General features: G+C 39.2%; 1 protein-coding gene across 1 annotated transcript in view; it reads left to right on the top strand.

The window, feature by feature from the left end:
* The window catches only part of PDPR (pyruvate dehydrogenase phosphatase regulatory subunit), a 43,560-nt gene that overhangs the window by 4,947 nt on the left and 17,831 nt on the right, over nt 1–20,782 (top strand). The window contains exons 3-14 of the mRNA XM_044663113.1: nt 1,640–1,721; nt 1,817–1,980; nt 2,739–2,860; nt 3,693–3,810; nt 4,681–4,830; nt 6,932–7,124; nt 11,104–11,228; nt 12,244–12,399; nt 13,011–13,144; nt 14,086–14,234; nt 14,851–14,963; nt 16,509–16,603. Of these exons, the coding sequence (XP_044519048.1) occupies nt 1,640–1,721; nt 1,817–1,980; nt 2,739–2,860; nt 3,693–3,810; nt 4,681–4,830; nt 6,932–7,124; nt 11,104–11,228; nt 12,244–12,399; nt 13,011–13,144; nt 14,086–14,234; nt 14,851–14,963; nt 16,509–16,603 (1,601 nt within the window). The remainder of the gene's footprint in view (nt 1–1,639; nt 1,722–1,816; nt 1,981–2,738; nt 2,861–3,692; nt 3,811–4,680; nt 4,831–6,931; nt 7,125–11,103; nt 11,229–12,243; nt 12,400–13,010; nt 13,145–14,085; nt 14,235–14,850; nt 14,964–16,508; nt 16,604–20,782) is intronic.

Genomic DNA, 20,782 nt, shown 5'->3' with positions numbered 1-20,782 from the left:
TTTCCCTCTTTATATTCAAGTCATTCACCCATTCTGAATTTATCTTGATGTAGGGTGTGAGATGTTGATCTAAACCTAATCTCTCCCATATTGTTTTCCAAATTTCCCAGCAGTTTTTGTCAAATAGTGGATTCATGTCCCAAAAGTTGGGCTCTTTGGGTTTATCATACACTGTCTTGCTGATGTCATTTACCCCAAGTCTATTCCACTGATCCTCCCTTCTGTCTCTTAGCCAGTACCATATTGTTTTGATGACTGCTGCTTTATAGTATAGTTTAATATCTGGTACTGCTAGGCCCCCTTCCTTCACATTTTTTTTTTCATTATTTCCCTTGATATTCTTGATCTTTTGTTATTCCACATATAATTAATTTTTGAAAGAGAATAATCTTATAAAACCGAAACCCCAAATCATATACCCTCCTCCAAAAATGTGATAAATCACATGTTTTCATTTGCATTTCTATTCCAACAGTTTTTTCTCTAGAGGTGGATAGCATTCTTTTTCATAAGTCCCTCAGAATTGTCCTGGATTTTTGTATTGCTGTTAGTAGCAAAGTCTATCACATTTGATCATCCCCAAATATTTCAGTTAGTGTGTGTAGTGTTCTCCTAATTCTGCTCATTTCACTCTGCATCAGTTCACATAGGTCTTTCCAGTTCTTTCTGAAATCATTCTATTCATCATTTCTTATAGCACAATTGTGTTCCATCACCATCATATACCAGTTTGTTCAGCCATTCCCCAATTGAGGGATATACCTTTAGTTTCTAATTCTTTGCCACCACAAAAAGTGCAGCTATAAATATTTTTGTACAAATAGGTCCTTTCCCATTTTTTTTTATCTCTCTGGGCTATAGACTTAATAGTAGTATTGCTGACTCAAAAGGTATACATTCCTTTAAAGCCCTTTGGGCATGATTCCAAATTGCCTTCTAGAATGGTTGAATCAATTCACAAATCCACCAGCAGTGCCTTAGTGTCCCAATTTTGCCACTTCCCCTCCAATATTTATTATTTTCCTTTACCATCATATTGGCCAATCTGCTAGGTATGAGGTGGTACCTCAGAGTTGTTTTAATTTGCATTTCTCTAATTGAGGGATTTAGAACATTTTTTCATATGGTTATTGATAGCTTTGATTTCTTCATCTGAAAACTGCCTATTTATATCCTTTGACCATTTATTAATTGGGGAATGATTTGGTTTCTTATAACTTTGACTTAGTTCTTTATATATTTGAGAACTTAGACCTTTATCAGAGAAATTTGTTATGAAATTTTTTTTTCCATTTGTTGCTTCCCTTCTAATCTTGGTTGCATTTATTTTGTTTGAACAAAACCTTTTTATTTTAACATAATCAAAACTATTCATTTTACATCTTGTAATATTCACTATCTCCTGTTCGGTAATAAATTTTTCTCTTTGGTATTATTTTGAGGGAGACAATGAAGGTGTGGGGTTTACCTTTGGTTGACTAAATTTATTATAATTATATTTCATTAAAAAGAAAGTTAGGTTTAATCTTTTTCTGTGGGAAGTGAGATTTGCCTGCATATTGGAAGGATTCCATTAATTCTTCCAGTAAAGAATTTTTTTTAGAAAACTTTCTCAGGTCTGACTTGGTTTTTTATTCAGGTTACATAAGGACAGGCTCCATCTTGCTGGCCCAAACTCAGGATCGACTGATCTCCTTGAAGCGTCTCAACTCAAGTCTGAAGTATGTGTAAAGCTGAGAGAAGTATCTCTGCCTGTTGTGTACTATTTTTCGCTGTGGTACTGCTAAACTGCCTGCCTTTCTGTTCTCTGTGACAGTGTCCTGGGCATCCCATCTGAGATCATCTCCCTAAAGAGAGTATCTGAGCTTTACCCACTAATTAGCATCCACGATCTGGTGGGGGCTATGCATGTGCCTGAGGATGCAATTGTGTCATCAGCTGATGTGACTCTTGCATTGGCAAGTGCTGCCTCTCAAAATGGTGAGTGGCTTGTTGGTTTATTGATGGAGTATAAAAAGTATATGTACAGATTGGGGAAAATACAGTGCTGTCTGAAGTTGTCTGTAGCAATAGAAGTTATTTTGCCTTTTTTAAAAAAACTATAAAGAAACAACCCTGATTTTGGAAAGATTGTTTTCATTTGGAATAGTTACCATTTTAAACACCTACATGTTGTAGTTCATTAGCAATACTTTTGTGTTTGTCTCATTTCCCCCTTACTGTTCCAGATAATTGCTTTGTGCACATACTCAAGTACTACAGATTTAGAAAGAGTTTCTCAAAGATCCACGGTTATACATTGTACATTTAATCCACAGGTTTAAAAAACTGTAGTGAGTATACATACCAAGGATTGATGGGATCTTGAGAAAGTAGGTTGGGTCTTGAGTCTCCCTGACTGATTCCTTTGGTTCTTCTTATACCTATAACTCTTGACATCATATTTGGATACTGTAGTCATTTCTCAAAATTACCTGTCATTTTCAACATTAGGAAGAGTCCTTCCACATTTTGTCAGTGAAGTGTATCTGTCACATTGATACTATTTTTGAAAATTAAAGGCAAAGGGCTAGGTTTTCATTCCTAATTTTTGTAGATTAAGTTATCTAGCCTACTCTTTTAGATGTCTCTCTTAAAAAGAGAATATCATTTGAAACTAGTTGGGACATAGACTCAAGCTGTTTTTAATATTTACAAACTTAGTTATATTTTAACTTACTCCCCTTACCTTTACATAGGTGTTCACATCCATGATCGGACAAATGTTATGCATGTGATGGTCAAAAAGGGTCGAGTGACTGGAGTAGAAACGGATAAAGGATCAATCGAATGCCAGTATTTTGTCAACTGTGCTGGTCAGGTTAGAAACAATATTATGTCTTTATTTTGTCTTATTTAGCCTCTTTGTTGAGTTTGAGAATCCAGAATTCCAGATACTTAATTCTATAGAGAAGTTGGTTACATGATTAAGTGACTAAGTAATTGTAAGAAAGCTGAATGATCCTCTGTTTTTTTTTTTATCAAAGAAAATATTTGGAACTAAAATTAGAAATCCATCATCTGTGTCTAAAAGAATGGTACTTCTTGACCTGGCCGTCTTTCATACTTGCTAAAGTGAGGTCATCATAATCAAAAACACTAGCATACAGCTAGCCACATGTGAAGTTTTTGGTTGTAGTACATTTTTTCAGCGACTTCACAATTAAGTTGCTGACTTTATTATGTCAGGGTCATAGAATTCAGTTTGGTTATTCTAAGGAAATTTTTTTTTCTTTAGCACCGTTCAATAATCTTAAGGTGAGCTGGGAAATTTCATTTTATAGCTTGAAGTTCATTAAACCACTGCCATTTTGAGATCTGTAGGTAAGATGATGCCTTATTTTGTTATTAAGAAGATTCTTTATTTTTCTAGTAAGAAGTCATTTTTGCTCCCAATAGATAAGGCGCACTCTCTATGCACAGAGATAAATTTTTATCTGTTTTTTGTTGTTCCAAAGTTGAACTCATCTCTTGAATGTGAACAATACAGTGATATTTCCTATATGGACTAATGCAGGCTGAAACTGGCTTCCCATATCTGACATTGTAGCAGGAGCATAAGTCACTTGAAATTAAGGTTTTCAAGAGACTTAATATGCTCGTTTGTATTTTTTTTCCCCTTCCCACCCACAAATAAATCTGTCCATTTGTAGTGGGCTTACGAGCTTGGTCTGTCCAACGAAGAGCCGGTTAATATCCCGTTACATGCCTGTGAACACTTCTACCTTCTGACTCGTCCCCTGGAGATCCCACTGCAGAGCAGCACACCAAGTGAGGACTTGTTCTTTTTAAAACAAATCTTGTTCATTTATAATATTCTTTCTTCTGAAAGGGAAATCTTTATCCTGAGGACAGAATTTATTTACTCCAAGGAGTTTTTTCTTTTCTAGGAAATACTATAGGGATTTATTTAAGATCATTGTTTATTAAAGGATAGCCAAAATATCACTCCACCCAAGCCACTGTTCTCTTACAAGTAAATTCTTCTTTTAAACTGTCTTCCCATGCCACCTGAGAACCTTAGGTAGGAAAGAACACTGATTTTTGCCATACTGGTCTGATCCATAAGAGATAATTCAGACAAAATAAGGGGAGAAAAAGTGTCCTTTTGGTTCTCTGAGTGAGAATGAATGAGCCTTCTGTCAGAAGGAGGATGTTGACATTATCTTGGGGGCCCTCAGCTCCAAACAGGGTCCATAGCCCAGTCTTTTCCCTGAATTTCAGAAGTCGATAGAATGGCAGTTATGTCCTTGAGCTATAAGCACTAACAAAGGCTTGGGTGGTAATTGCATTAAGAGTGTAGGGAATTAGGAGTAAAGAGAAACTTTCTCCACTGACTTTGGAAATGAAGTTGACTTGGAGGTGTTTGACTGCCTTCTACCCTGTCCCCCCAAACCCATCCCCAAACAGATGCTGGAAGTATGTTAAAGTGAGAAATGGCAGATCACGCCTGTGTCCCTAATAGATATGACCTGGGGACTTTGGCCACTTCATTAATCAATGAATCTATTTCGATGGATCCCAAGTCCTGCTTTGTTAATTTTCTCTTTTTTGTCCATTTAGATAAATTATTTTAAATTTGAAAAATGGAGCTTCTGTTCTCCTTCTCCCCATTGCTTTGTTGCCATCTCTTTTCTATAGCTGTTATGGATGCAGATGGAAGGATCTACATTCGGAACTGGCAAGGTGGTATCCTCTCTGGGGGCTTTGAGAAGAATCCTAAGCCCATCTTTACTGAGGGCAAGAACCAGCTAGAAGTTCAGAATCTACATGAAGACTGGGATCACTTTGGTACGTGAACCAAGCTGTGACACTATTGTCTCACACTTGTGCCTCAACCATCATGTTGTAGGAATCTCACCACTCTAAAGTAGGTTGGACAGGAGTTATTACCCCTTTTACAGATGAACCAGATGAGACTTAAAGAGATTATGAGCTATCTAAAGACATAAATTAATGACAGCTAAACTAGGATGGAGGCTGCCCCACTCTTCTTTTTTTTTTTTAACATTTGTTTTTGAGCCAAACAAGCTGCCACTCAACAAATCCAGAGTTCTTCATTTACCAGCACAATCACAAGACTCCCAGAAAGCAATCTTCGGGCTTAGCAGGGCTTTTCTGACTTTGATGGTGACCAAATCACATAGTATGTTCTCATAATGTCTCTTCCTGTTCTTTTTACATTATATTACTTGAAGGGGAGGAAGATTTTCTATCAGAATGACTATATAAAATTCAGGATATCACTGGAAAGCAGAATTGTTTTTGGATTGTTGGTCTTTCTGTTTATTTTATTTTTATTTTTTTCATTTTTTTTAAACCCTTGTACTTCGGTGTATTGTCTCATAGGTGGAAGATTGGTAAGGGTGGGCAATGGGGGTCAAGTGACCTGCCCAGGGTCACACAGCTGGGAAGTGGCTGAGGCCGGGTTTGAACCTGGGACCTCCTGTCTCTAGGCCTGACTCTCACTCCACTGAGCTACCCAGCTGCCCCCTTTCTGTTTATTTTTGAAATTGAGTGAAATGTTGACCTCTGCTCATAGATGCTTTAGGAATTCATTGTCCCTCATGTGAGATCCCTCTGAACACATTTTTTAAATTTCAATATTTTATTTTTTTAGAAAAATTTTCCATGGTTACATGATTCTTGTTTTTACTTTCCCCTTCACCACCACCCCCATATCCAACGCACATTTCCACTAGTTTTAACGTGTGTGATCAATCAAAAGTTATTTACAAATTGTTGTTAGTTGCATTGGTGTGGTCGTTTCGGGTCTACATCCCCAACCATGTCTGCATCAACCCATGTGTTCAAGCAGTTGTTTTTCTTGTTTCCACTCCTGCAGTCCTTCCTCTGAATGTTGGTAGCATTCTTTACCATAAATCCTTCAGAGCTGTCCTGTATCATTGCATTGCTGCCAGTACAGAAGTCCATTACATTCGATTTTACCCCAGTGTATTGGTCTCTGTGTACAATGTTCTTCTGGCTCTGCTCCTTTCACTCTGCATCAGTTCCTGGAGGTCTTTCCAGTTCACATGGAACTCCTCCAGTTTATTATTCCTTTGAGCACAATAGTATTCCATCACCAGCATATACCACAATTTGTTCAGCCATTCTCCAATTGAAGGACATACCCTCCTTTTCCAGTTTTTTGCCACCACAAAGAGCGCAGCTATAAATATTTTTGTACAAGTCTGTTTATCTATGATCTCTTTGGGGTACAAACCCAGCAATGCTATAGCTGTATCGAAGAGCAGGCAGTCCTTTAGAGCTCTTTGGACATAGTTTCAAATTGCCCTCCAGAATGGTTGGATCAGTTCACAGCTCCACCAGCAATGCATTAATGTCCCAATTTTGCCGCATCCCCTCCAACATTCATTACTCTCCCCTTCTTTCATTTTAGCCAATCTGCTAGGTGTGAGGTGATACCTCAGCATTGTTTTGATTTGCATTTCTCTAATTACTAGAGATTTAGAACACTTTCTCATGTGCTTATTGATAGTTTTTATTTCTTTATCTGAAAATTCCTCTGAACACTCTTTAGAAACCTTTCTGTGATCCCATCTCTTCTCAAGTTTTTCATTACGTAATTAGGATAATTGGCAGCCTCTTTGCTCTGTAGAATTTTAAAAAGACACATTGTTATTTTCTGTGTAGTTATTATACCATTGTGCAGAAATTTTCAACCATCTTTCCAAGGCATTTTATTTCAAATAAATCTCACAGATGCTTTTCTGTGTTTTTTTTTTTTTGGTAAGGTTTTCTTTTTAAAGGTTTGTCTTTTTTAAATAGGTTCTTTGGAAGAAGAAGAGAATGAAAAGATGGGGGATTAAAAGTCTTTGCTTTCTTTGCAGGTGAGGATTATATTTTTTTGTATTTTTTTTCTGCTCAGAGCCTCTGCTGAGCTCCCTGCTGCGCAGGATGCCAGCCTTGGAAGCTCTAGAGATTCTGAAGTTGGTGAACTGCCCTGAGTCCTTTACGCCAGACATGAGGTGCATCATGGGGGAATCTCCGACTGTGCAGGGTTACTTTGTACTAGCTGGAATGAACTCTGCTGGAGCTTCATTTGCTGGAGGAGCAGGGAAGTAAGTAACTCCAGTACAATTGTAGGGTCCACTATGACTATGCTTCAGTTTGCTGTTTTATCCCCTTGTTGAATCACTTGTAATACTGGGGATGAGGGCCCTTTAAATTCATGGGACTATAAATGTACAAGAATTTAGCCATTCAGTTTAATACTGTTCCTTTCAAAAGAGCCACCTTAGGGGACTATTCACGTATTCCTTCCCCCCCCCCCAAAAAAAAACCCCTTTAATTTCTATCTTAGAACTGATACTAAGCATCAGTTTCATAAAAGCCAAGCAATTGGGGTTAAGTGACTTGCCCAGGGTCACACAGCTAGGAAGGGTTTGAGGTCAGATTTGAACCCAGGACCTCCCATCTCCAGTGGCTGCTATTTTTTTCTTCTATCTACTCATTCTTTTTTTTTTTTTTAAACCGTTAACTTTTGTGTATTGGCTCCTTGGTGGAAGAGAGTGGTTAGGGTGGGCAGTGGGGGTCAAGTGACTTGCCCAGGATCACACAGCTGGGAAGCGTCTGAGGCCGGATTTAAACCTAGGACCTCCCATCTCTAGGCCTGACTCTCAATACACTGAGCTACCCAGCTGCCCCCTATCTATATTCTAAGAAAGCCAAAAATATTTTGGGAACCCTTCTTTGAGAATTAACTTGCATTAAGGGTAATGATTTAGAACCAAATCTGGTAAGAGGAATGTAATCAAACTGAGGATTCCACTTAAGGTCAAAAATAGATTTTTATTTTGATAAGGTAATGATGGTAGTTTTCTTGTGTGGCTCATAAGTTATCTCTAAAGATATTTCCAACTATAGTTTGAATTGGGTACTAGTATAATTACAAAGTGCCTATTTTAAGGGCTGGTGTCCATTTTGATATGTGAATTATGGTTGTTTTTATTACTTTTTAGTCACACATGGGACACCATGTCATACAATGGGCAGCTAGGTGGTATAGAGCATTGACCCTCGAGTCAGGAGAACCCAAGTTCAAATGTGGCCTCAGACATTAGCCATGCAACCCTGGGCAAGTCACTTAAATCTGCTTCAGTTTCCTCATCTCTAGATAAGCTTTTGTCAAACTACTATCTAGAGTCTTTGCCAAGGAAACCCCAAATAAGGTCACAAAGAGTCAGACAGGATTAAATCAACGAAATATCTAAAAAGGCCTATGTGGTATATGATATTCCTATATAGTCCCCAGCTCACTTGCTTCATTAGAGTTCTTCATCAGGCCTGGTAGTGGCCCTGAGACAGGTAACACAACTGGTGGGAGCAACTTCATCCTGGTGTTTTTCAGAGAAGTTAAGTAAGTTGCCTAAGAGCAGTTAAAGTCTGTGGTAGAGCCAGAAATGAACCTTTTCATTTTCATTCGCAGTCTAGACCCTTTAGACTCCAGGTGGCTCATGACCAAGCAATTAGAGGGTAGGAAGATGAACCACATCCCTCTGTCCCTGTGGTAGCTAGTTATGGTACTTGTCCAACCACACCTATTTATTTTATTCTCTAAAACTCCCCATCTTTTTTTTTTTTTTTAACCCTTAACTTCTGTGTATTGGCTCCTTGGTGGAAGAGAGTGGTTAGGGTGGGCAATGGGGGTCAAGTGACTTGCCCAGGATCACACAGCTGGGAAGCGTCTGAGGCCAGATTTGAACCTAGGACCTCCTGTCTCTAGGCCTGACACTCAATCTACTGAGTTACCCAGCTGTCCCCCATTTTTTTTCTCCCCTTAGCTATGTAAACTTCCTGCTTCCCTCCCTTTAAGCTTAGAGTTAGTTCCTCAGATCACCACCTGGTGCCTAAGTAGCAGATTTTCAGGGGCTGCTGGGACAGTTCTCCCTCTCCCAGGCCCTCCTCAGAAACTAGACTCTGTGCTTCTAGGACTTCTTTTTCCCCCCTCCCCCCTTCCTGTCACCTAGGTTTCACTTTCCCATACCATCTTACGTCCAAGCAACTGCCCAATCTTGTTCTTATCTATTGCCTCTCCTCAGCATGTTCCTTGTTTCTTCTTGCCTATACTATTGCAATAGTTTCTTGATTGTTCTCCCTGCTTCTAGTCTCTCCTTTTCAGTCATCCTCCACACAGCAACCAAAATTATTTTCCTGAAGTTTGAACCTGTCCAGATCACTCCTATACTTTGTAAACCTCAGGAATTTCCCATTAATTTGAGGAAAAAAATATTTCATTTTTTGTCTCATTTTTAAATTGTGTTGTTTTTTTTTTTAATTTAAGTTTTATCATTTGGATAGGGACCAGATCTGTGATTTATCAGTACAGTTTATTATTTTGAGGAAAGGCCCTTTCTTCCTGTATTTTCTGGTGTTTTCAATTAGGAATGGGTATTGTATTTTGTCAAAGGCTTTTTCTGCATCTATTGAGATAATCATGTGATTTCTGTTAATTTGGTTCTTGATACGGTCAATTATATGGATAGTTTTCCTAATATTAAACCAGCCTTGCATTCCTGGTATAAATCCTACCTGGTCATTGAATAATCCTTATGATAACTTGCTGTAGCCTGTTAGCTAGTATTTAATATTTTTGCATCTATGTTCATTTTGGTTTATAGTTTTCTTTCTCTGTTTTTGGTCTTCCCAGAATTTGTCCAAGTTGGCATAAAACAACTAAGGCAGAGCTCTGAGCCAATAACAATCTTTTAAAAAATTTTTACCTTTTGTCTTAGAATCAGTACCACATATTGGTTCCAAGGCAGAAGAGTGGTAAGGGCTAGGCAATGAAGGTTAAGTGGCTTGCCCAGGGTCATACAGCTAGGAAGTGTCTGAGCTCAGATTTGAATTGAGGACTTCCCATCTCCAGGCCTGGCTCTCTATCCACTGAGCCACATAGCTACCCACCCCAATAATTATTTATTTGAGGGACCTGGCCCCCTTCAACAAATAGGACCCCAGACCTACCTTACAATCTGATAACCTTTCTTGCTCCAGAGTACAGCATTTATAACCCTTGAGAACCAGATAGTAGTCTATAAGTACATTATCTAGACTGGTATAGCACAAAATATACATTCTCACTGATGGATCCAAATCAGGCAAAACCAGCATGATTGCTACCAGCTTATATCGTTGGTAATGAGGCAGGGTCCAGAAGGTTGAGGTATCTAGCAAAAGGCCTGTGGATTTTAAATCCAATAAAATAAATAAATAATATATTTAATAAAGTTTTATTAATAATAAACTAACATAAAAAAATAGAGGGGGAAAAAGTTGCTAAACTAACCCAGCTTGCTTGCCAGAGCAAAAGAGGAAGAGGGAGGAACTACAGAACTCATAAAACAATAACATGACCACGCAAACATGGAGCCGCAAGAGAGATTAAAGGGAATTTTGGGAAATACTAAGGGACTTATGGGGGATGCAGTCCACGGTTAAATATCTCCATTTAGGTTCAAAATCTCCATTTATACAGGCCCTTGTCAAGAGTTGAAAAGATCGGGAGTCACCTGTGTTGACAAATCGGGGGAAATGTCCAGGCAACAAGGAGCTCCTAACATAACCAGAGACTTTCCACTGAGCCTCATGACATCTCTTTCATGCAGAACATAAAGGATTAAACTTAGAGTAGACATGGCTAGGCCCAAGGTGGAGACCCTTTAGCTGTGGTCATGTTTTACAAGTTCTACAGTCTTAACATCAAGGGTATCTACTAGCTATTTAACCTAATTTAATTATTCCTAATTGTATTATATATTAAGATTAGTTTATTATTCTTAACTCACTAAATATATATTAGAGTCTATTAATACAAGAGGAACAATCGCTACCCCTATGGAACCTCATTAAACTAGATAATACTGATTGGAAATTAACACAGGGATAAAATCATTGATTTAGCATTGGCAAGGGTCTACTCAAATAGGGTGGGGGTCAAGTGATTTCTCCACAATGGTGTTCCCAGACCAGAATTGTAAAGAGACTGCTGCTTTAGACTGCTGGAGCAAGAGCTCTCTTTTGCTTTGGGTCTCAAAACAGATACCTTGCTGAATGGATGGTTCAAGGCTATCCTTCGGAAAACGTGTGGGAGTTGGACTTGAAGCGGTTTGGAGTTCTGCAGAGCAGCCGAACCTTCCTCCGCCACCGGGTCATGGAAGTGATGCGTGAGTGAGCCTTTTCCTTACTCCAGCTAGTCCCTTCCCAGCAGCCTTTGCACCATCATCCAAGGAGCCACTTTTCTACTCTGTAGAGCCTCAGCAATGCCACTCTTGGTTTCACCTGAAAGAGACCACATGTTGCTTAGTGAGTGTTTTCTTACTTTCTTGCTTTTTTCCTTGGAATTTTGGACTTACCTTTCCTGGATAGTAAATTTACAAAATCATTCTCAAAACCCTAATTATCATTAATGAGAATTCTGATTTTTCATTACATATTGGTGAGATGGAAGATAGCTTCTTTTTTTTTTTTTTAAACCCTTGTACTTCGGTGTATTGTCTCATAGGTGGAAGATTGGTAAGGGTGGGCAATGGGGGTCAAGTGACTTGCCCAGGGTCACACAGCTGGGAAGTGGCTGAGGCTGGGTTTGAACCTAGGACCTCCTGTCTGACTCTCACTCCACTGAGCTACCCAGCTGCCCCTGGAAAATAGCTTCTAACGTATTTCTACCTTCTTAGTTTCATCAGTCTTCCCATTCTCACTCTTTTTGGTTAAGAAAAAATTTTTTTTAATTTTTCTTTATATTATTGGTCACTCTGATGGAATCCATGCCCAGATCTTGCCAAAGTGTTCCTAAATAGTCTGTGAATATTTATGTTCAAAATGGAATGTTTCATTAAATGTGACTGAAACTCAACTTAATTTGCTATTAGTTTTAGTGTCCAGGACATCTGTACACTAAGACCTTTGAGTGCCATTCAGCGTGAGAGTTCTAAGTTTTCACCATCTCACTCAAGTCCCCACTGCTGTCTTTCAGCAAAGAATGTACTCCTTTATCTCAGGCACTGAGAAAGACTGGAGGTTCAGAGATGGTAAAACAGCCCCTCTCCTTCATGTACTTTCTAGCCTTTGCTCAAAGCCCTGAGGAGGGATGTGGAGGAACGTCTTGCTTTTTTTGCCTCTCATTAATTAAAACCCTTCTTGGTGGAGTGAGCATTTTATCTACTTTTCTGTTCATTTCAGCCCTGATATCTGATATTAAGGTTCCAAGATGGGACTTCCAGACTGGCCGGCAGCTGCGCACATCTCCCCTTTATGATCGCTTGGATGCACAGGGAGCCAGATGGATGGAGAAACATGGTTTTGAGAGACCCAAGTACTTTGTTCCACCTGAGAAAGGTGAGAACTCATTTTGATTTCTGACTGTAAAACTGAGAAAAGGTGAATCCATAGAAAGGTACAAGAGGGAGCTTAGTTTAGAGAAGAAAAATCACTAGATTTTGAAGGCAAGAGGTCTTGTTTCTAGTTCCTGATCCACTGTGGTGGGCAAATCATCTGACGTTGGTAGACCCATTTCTTTGACTGTGAAAAGGGAAAATAACTCACTCCTTCACAGTATAATTGTGAAGCTCTCCAGTAAGATAATTCAACAGAATGTTAAATTCAACAAAAAGTGTTAAAAGTACACAGAAGTACTTTGCAGTTCTAAAGTGCTGTGTAAATGACATTTTGTGTTGTTTTGATTTGGTTCAGAATTGTAATTTTAGAGGTGTAGAAAAACCCTGTATTAATGCAGAGTAGCAAAGGTTTTGCCACCTAATCTTAGGGAATTGCCTTTTGTCCTATGTTTTCCTAACTCCCAAGGCCTAGTTTCTATCCTATGTGTCATGCTGCCTCTCCTATATTTAACAGGAAAGATAATCTACTCTTATTTACTGGAATACATAGTATACCCCTAATATAAATTCGCTTTCTTCTTTTTGTCAAATTGTATCATTTCTCCTCTTTAGATTTACTGGCATTGGAACATAGCAAGACATTCTATAAGCCAGACTGGTTTGACATTGTGGAGTCCGAAGTCAAATGCTGTAAAGAGGCTGTATGTGTCATTGACATGTCCTCTTTTGCCAAGTTTGAAATAAGTGTAAGTATTTGGGAAGCCAAAAGGCAAGTTAGAGAACCTTTCCTGCCTGTTAAAATAGCTTTCTCTGCAACCAGTACTTTGTCTCTATAGGAAGGATGTCATACAATTGGATTTTTTAGTCTTTGCTTTCACATTTTTTGAATTCCTTTCACATTTTTTTAGTCTTATCTAATTTTTTTCAGGAATATTCAGAATTAATTGCCACCTTTTCTTTGTTGTGCTTGTGTGAGTTACAATCAAAATTTAAATTGTATCCCATCTACCTGATGCCAGTTTGACAAGCATTAATTAGGCACTGACTTTGGACCAGGTCCTGGGCTAAGGACCAGGAATACAGAGAGAAGCAGCTTAGGGGACTCAGATTCTAATTAGGGAAAGAACATGCAAATAACCAGGGGCATAGATGAGGGGTGTGTATGTGTGGTCCAAATGGAAAGTAATTTCAGAGGGAGGGTGCTAGCAGCTTTGGGAGAGGGACAGATGAGAGGGAGGGCCAAGAAAAACCTCCTTCTCAAGATGGGGTTTGAGCTGAGCCTCAAAGATTGCATAGAAGCCAGGAGGCAGAAGTGAGAAAAGTGAGCTGGGCCAAGGGGTACATGGGTGGAGGGCTGTCTGGAGGCAACAGGTGATCATGTGGCTCTGGGCTCCAAATGCCAGGCAGGATTTGGAAGTTCATCCTGGAAGTGATGGAGAGGTGGGGTGACATGTTAGACCTGCACATGCTGAGAGGCCAGGGAGAAGGAGGGATTGCAGAGGTCACTTGGGTTTAGTCTCCGGGGCGGCTGTGTGAGTGGAAAGGAGGGGTGGGGTCAGCATTGCCACCTGTGGTGTTGAGTAATGGCTTTGCTGAATTTCTCTGCACATTTGCCTCCTCTTCAGCAAAGCTCACTGGCCTGAAGCTATTGTGCTTTTTTGTCCTTTTTTCTTCTCAAACGCCTTAGTCTACTGGGAATGAAGCCTTAGAAGTTCTGCAGTACCTCTTCTCCAATGACCTGGACGTGCCTGTGGGCCACATTGTGCATACGGGCATGCTCAATGCGAACGGTGGCTACGAAAATGACTGCAGCATAGCTCGGCTTAGCAAACGCAGGTGAACGGAGCAGGTGCTTCCCCCTCCCAAGCCCTTTGATGGTTCTGTGTACAAGAGCATGGCTGCGGTCGCTCTCTTTTTCAGTTTTAATAACCCTTACCTTTCTTCTTAGAATCTATGCATTGGTTCCAAGACAGAAGTTCAGTGTAGCACAGCTAGGAAGTATCTGAGGCCAGATTTGAACCCAGGAACCTCCCATCTCTAGGCCTGGCTTTCTATCCACTGAGCCACCTCTCTGTCCCCTTCTTTACCAGTTTTTGAATAGTTTGCTCATTGGAAACTGAGTCTAAGAAGAAATCATAGAAATAAATGATAAGCAGTTGTTAATTTGGAAAATATACTTTTGTTGTGGACATTTCCAGTCTGTCAGCCAGACCCTATGTAATTTGTATCTCCTGCATGCAGGCCAGAATTTTCTATGGTTCTCCTTAGGTGGCATGCAGGCCTGAGCTGCCTTCTGCTCTTGTGATCTCTGGATGCTTGTGGAAGACTTTTCCATGCACCAGCCTGGGTTTCTCCACTGGCCTGGAGAATAGAGAGGGCTGGAATTACTTAATAACTTTATGGAACATTCTTTGTCACCTGGTTCTGATTGCTTTTGGACTTTGCTTTCCAGTTTCTTCATGATTTCTCCCAGTGACCAGCAGGTCCACTGCTGGTCCTGGCTCAAGAGACACATGCCTGAGAACGACATCCTATTTTTAGAGGATGTGACCTGGAAGTACACTGGTAAGGTGGGCTCTGGGGAGGAGAGGGGATGATGTCAAGAGGTCCAGGTTGAACTTATGCTTCTGTCTTCTGTGCTCTAGTAGGGCAGCGTTGCATAGCAGGACTACTCATTGTCGCTGAACTCCTATTTAGTATAGGTTCTGACTTGAATAACAATAGCATTTGCAAAGCACTTCTTCATGTTAGCTCATTTTATCCTTACAACAGCCTTGGGGAGGTAGGTACTATTAATATCACCATTTTACAGATGAAGAAACTGAAGCAGACAGAGGTCAAATGACTTACCTAGGGTCACACAACTAGTATTGTCTGAGCCTAGATTGGAACTTGGGGCTTCCTGTCTTCAAGAGTCCAGGGCCACTGGCTGTCTCTAAATCTTGCAGGAAAGATTGAAATCAGCCTAATGAGTGCTTTGGCCTTAAGGAGCTAGCCTTTTATGCTCTCCCCATGGTCTATAATTCAGTAGTTCAGCTCCCAAGAAGAGTGTGACCAGATGCCTTTTGGCCTCCTTCCCGCCTGCCTACCTGGCTGGTGTGTCTCCAGGCACACTCAACCATTCATTTTTGAATACTAATTGAGGGCTTATTTGGAAGCTTATGAAGAGCCTGGGAGGGGGTCCCTGCAAGAAGACTATCTGGGAAAGGGGGATGCCCACACACAGGAGGAAGAAGCTCCATCACCTCATGGGCCAGAAACCTTTCACTTTTTCTTTGTGTTATTTTTGAGGTTCAAGTTCTTAGGATAAGTAGCATAACTATTCAAGGGAGCTCAGGGTTGCTCCTGCATCGCTTCCTAAGCTGTCCATCTGGACACAGGATTGAGGATGTCAGTGATGTGGTTTTGTGTCAGTACAGTAATTAGAAGTAAAAACAGGGATTGTCCAATAAAGCCCAATGAACCACATGCACTTAAAGCAAAGGGGTTGTTGCTCTTTAATCTTATCAGGTAGCCACTTGATGTGATCATGTGTGACATCAGCCCCAAGAGGTGAGATTGTGCCATTCTCTCTCTGCTCTGTGCCTCTCACACATTAGACATCCAGTAAATGGTTAGGAAGTGATTGATGCATGTATCTTTTCTTGTTCTCTTAAGTGTCATCAGATAAGTGACCGCTTCTTCCCTCTGCCAGCATTGGCCACCATTCTCTCTCACCCACATTGACTCTAGACTGTCAGCACACCATCTCTCTTCTTCACAATAAAACATCTAACAATTTTGGCAAAACCCCATTGGCAGTTGATATTGTAGAATATTTGGTCATGCTTTTCCATTTCTGTGTGGAAAGTTCTCCTGAGGAATGGAAAGAAATCAAGTAGTTTTCAGTAATTTTAATAACCCAGCGTAATGAGATTACATGATAGTTACAAAATGGTTTTTAGTCCAATTAGTAACTCAGTCTTATTAATGTGTGTGCAGAAATGTTGTGATTCAGACTTTGGAGTACCTATGCATCTTGGATTTCATTGGGTCTTTCCACACAAGGGTGACCACAGGTAAAATGGGTCCATTTCTTCAGAGGCCAAACATCTCTTTTTTTCTGTTTAGCTCTCAATCTGATTGGTCCCCGTGCCATGGCTGTTCTCTCCGAGTTATCTTATGCCCCTTTGACTCCAGACCATTTTCCAAACCTCTTCTGCAAGGTAGGTAAACTGTGTACTTTTGTTTCTAAATATATGTATATAACTGTTTTGAGCCTTGGGTTTGTGTTTTTCATGCAAGGTTATATAGACAGAGATAGTTCTGACTTTGAGCAAATAAAGAATATTCAGAATGAGTTTTCTTCCTCTGACCTTCAGATTATCCTTAATCAGTCATCAATAGAATTTTTTAAAAATAGATTCCAACCAATGCAACTACCAACAATTTGGAAATTGGTCTTGATCAAGGACACATGACAAAACTAGTGGAAATGCGCATGGGTAGGGGGGGTGGGGGGGGTTGAAGGGGAAAGGAGGAGCATGAATCATGTAACCATGTTAAAAATGAATATTAATAAATGTAAAAAAAAAAATAGATTCCAATATCTCAGTGTCTGTATGGTACCAACAGCAGTGGATTTATTTTCAACTTCCAAGATTATGGACCTTAGAAAGTTATATTTTCCAAGATATATGTTTTCCCTTCACTGCTTCCTGTTTTGATTTTCTCAGAAGAACTGAGTCTGAATTCAGACCAAAGCATATTATATTTCAATTTCTTTCTTCATTTTTTGTTAGTTTTCTTTTACAAAATTTATATGTGTATATATATAAATAATTTATATGTGTGTGTGTGTATATATATATAAATTATATGGAAAAATGTTTTACATGATTACACATATAAAATCTATAACAAATTGTTTACCATCTCAGCAAGGGGGGAGGGAGGAAGAAGATTCAGGATTCAGATGTTTAAAAAGAGAAACAATTGTTAAACCTTGTTTTGTTTTTTCCTTTTAACCCTTACCTTTCATCTTAGAATCAATACTATGTATTGGTTCCAAGGCAGGAGAGCAATAAGATCTAGGTAATGGAGGTTAAGTGACTTGCTCACAGTCATGCAGCTAGGACATATCTAAGACCAGATTTGAACCCAAGGACGTCCCATTTCTGGGCTTAGCTCTCAATCCATTCAGCCACCTGACTGCCCCCTGAAAAATTGTTTTACATGAAATTAAGGAAAAAATAAATTATGAAATTAAAAAAAGATTTCTCAGATTAGAAGGTATTTGTTTTAAAGAAAAAGTTTACATATTTTGAGTATTCCCTAGTAATATCTGATTTTCATTTCATCTTTCTCAGTTTAACTAATTTATACTACTTGAATTTTAAAAAAATGCTGGCTGCAAGTGTTTCTGTCCTATTGGTTCATGAATAGTTAGTTCACTTCTTCAACTATATTTCTTACGGGCACCTAGGTAGCTCAGTGGATAGAGAACCAGGACTAGAGTTGGGAAAATCTTGGGTTCAAATTTGGCCTCAGAAACTTCTTAGCCATGTGATCACTTAACCCTGTTTACTTAGCCCTTGCTAATCTTGGAACTAAAACAGAAGATGAAGGTTTAAAGGGTCAGTTTGAATTTTATCTTTATCTTGGAGTCGGATTAAATTCATTGTTAGTGAAGTATCTGCTGCCTTCTCTGATATGTAAGTGCTTCATGAAACCTCTTCTGTCTCAGTGAGGTGGGACTATTTTATTACTGTTGTTTTCCCAAGTCATCTGTGAAAGTGCTGACAGATGAATGCCATTCTGCTATGAAGACTCAGCAAATATCTATTGTGCTTTTTCCCCTTGTAATCATAATGAGTGGAGGGAGGCTTTAGTTTATTTTTTATCACCTGCTGAGATCTCATGACACTTTTAATTGGTCGCTTTCTGTGTCCTTTGATTAAACTTCTATTCTGCTTTTTTTAGCAACAGATATATTTAAAGTACTCTAGAAAGTTACTAAATTGACAGACCTGTGAAATAGGTAGTTGTGAAATCATTTGAAAGTCCATTTCTTTTTATAAGTAAATATAGTTTGCTTTGTTCTGGATTCAGACTCAGTTCTTTTTCTTTGGCAGTAGATGGCATTTTTTTTATTATGAGTCCTATACCTTACTCGGCCATGTGCTTTCCCCCTTATAGTCATAATGAGTGGAGGAGTCTTTAGTTTAATTTTCATCACCTGCTGAGATCTCATGACACTTTTAATTGGTTGCTTTCTGTGTCCTTTGATTAAATTTCTGTTTGCTATCTTTTCTGTCAACCCTATCCCACTTCTTTTATCCCCTCCCCCTTTCCTATAGTGTAAGAGAGCTTTCTATACCCAGTTGATTGTATATGTTCCTCCCTCATTGAGCTAATTCTTTTTTTTTTTAAACCCTTAACTTCTGTGTATTGACTTATAGGTAAGAGTGGTAAGGGTAGGCAATGGGGGTCAAGTGACTTGCCCAGGGTCACACAGCTGGGAAGTGTCTAAGGCCAGATTTGAACCTAGGACCTCCCGTCTCTAGGCCTAGCTCTCAATCCACTGAGCTACCCAGATGCCCCTATTGAGCTAATTCTGATGAGATTGAATATCCATTTTTCCCCTGAAGGGGGGCAGTTAGATAGAATTATGCTCAGTTTTGTTAGATAAATAATTCTTGTTTGAAGTCCTAGCTCCTTTTCCCTATAGAATATGATATTCCAGGCCCTCTGATCCTATAATGTTGAAGCTGCTAAGTCTTGTGTTATCCTGGCTGTGGCTCCATGATACTTAAATTGTGTTTCTTTTGGTTGCTTGCAATATTTTCTCCTTGATCTGGGAGTTTTGGAATTTGGGTCATTTGGGGAATCTCTTTCAGGAGGTGATTGGTGGATTCTTTCCATTTCTGTTTTGTCCCGTTTCTAGAATATCAGGGCAGTTTTCCTTGATAATTTCTTGAAAGATGATGTCTAAGTTCTTTTTTTGATCATGGCTTTAAGATAGTCCAGTAATTCTTAGATTATCTCTCTTGGATTTATTTGCCAGATCTGTTGTTTTCCCCATGAGATATTTCACATTTTTTTCTATTTTTTAATTTTTTGACATTGATTGTTTTTCGATGTCTCATGGAGTTATTAGCTTCCACTTGTCCAATTCTAATTTTTAAGGCCAATTTTATTTTGTAAAGAGTGTGGGAGGCCAATAAGAGAAACAGAGTCTCATATAGATTAAAATCTGAGACTCTTCTTTTGATCCCTTTTGTGATCCATACCTTTTCTCAGGGGCGAAATGCCCCTGCTAAACTAAGGTTTCAGCCTTGGCTTGCCAAGCACCTGCATTTCTGACCAAAGGGGAAGAATGTTAACCCCTTGACTACTGGTTTGCTAAGAGCTTAAAGCTTTCCAATAAGGCCACAATACTTTTCAACAAGAAAAGGTATGGAGGGGCCAACTGGGTAGTAAAGTGGCTTGAGAGTCAGGTCTAGAGACGGGAGGTTCTAGGTTCAAATCCGGCCTCAGACATTTCCCAGCTGTGTGATCCTGGGCAAGTCACTTGACCCCCATTGCCCACCCTTACCACTCTTCCACCTAGGAGCCAATACACATAAGTTAAGGGTTTAAAAAATTAAAAAAAAAAGGTATGGATCACAAAAGGGGTCAAAAGAGGAGTCTCAGACTTTTATCTATTTGAGATTGTTTCTCTTTTTGACCTCCCACAAAAGATTTCTTCTTCTCCATGAATTTTTGTACCTTTTTTTTTTTGGCCATGTGAAACCTGCAACATTTTATTTTTTAGAAAAATTAACAGCTTCAGAATAGTTTCAAATGTGATAACTTTTCCAAAAAATGCCAAAAAGTACAGTATAAAGTACCTTCTCATTAAACTTTCTTGTCACGATACATTACATCAATGTTTTATATCAGTCTTGCAAAAAGAATTTATATTGTATCCTGGAACATAGAAATTGTATACACTGAAATAGGATGATTAACACCAATTAGTTGCTTAAACTTCAACAGAGGGACTTTTTTCCCCTTAAGAAAACTGACCATTTTCTATGTATATTAAAAGTCAATACTCAAGACTTTCAACTTAGTTGTAGCAAATGCAAGTTTGTATTTTTTTTTCATGAACAATTGATAGATGATTCTTTTTTATTTTTTTTATTTTTTTTAACATTTATTAATATACATTTTTAACATGGTTACCTGATTCATACTCCTCTTATCCCCTTCACCCCCCCCCCCGCACTCCCCCCCACCCATGGCCGATGCGCATTTCCACTAGTTTTGTCATGTGTCCTTGATCAAGACCAATTTCCAAATTGTTGGTAGTTGCATTGGTGTGGTAGTTTCGAGTCCACACCCTCAATCATGTCCACCCC

This window comes from Gracilinanus agilis, chromosome 2 (genome assembly GCF_016433145.1).
Source record: "Gracilinanus agilis isolate LMUSP501 chromosome 2, AgileGrace, whole genome shotgun sequence".
Taxonomy (NCBI): Eukaryota; Metazoa; Chordata; class Mammalia; order Didelphimorphia; family Didelphidae; genus Gracilinanus; species Gracilinanus agilis.
Note: the sequence above shows the minus strand (reverse complement) of the source record. Positions and strands in the feature narration are given on the sequence as shown.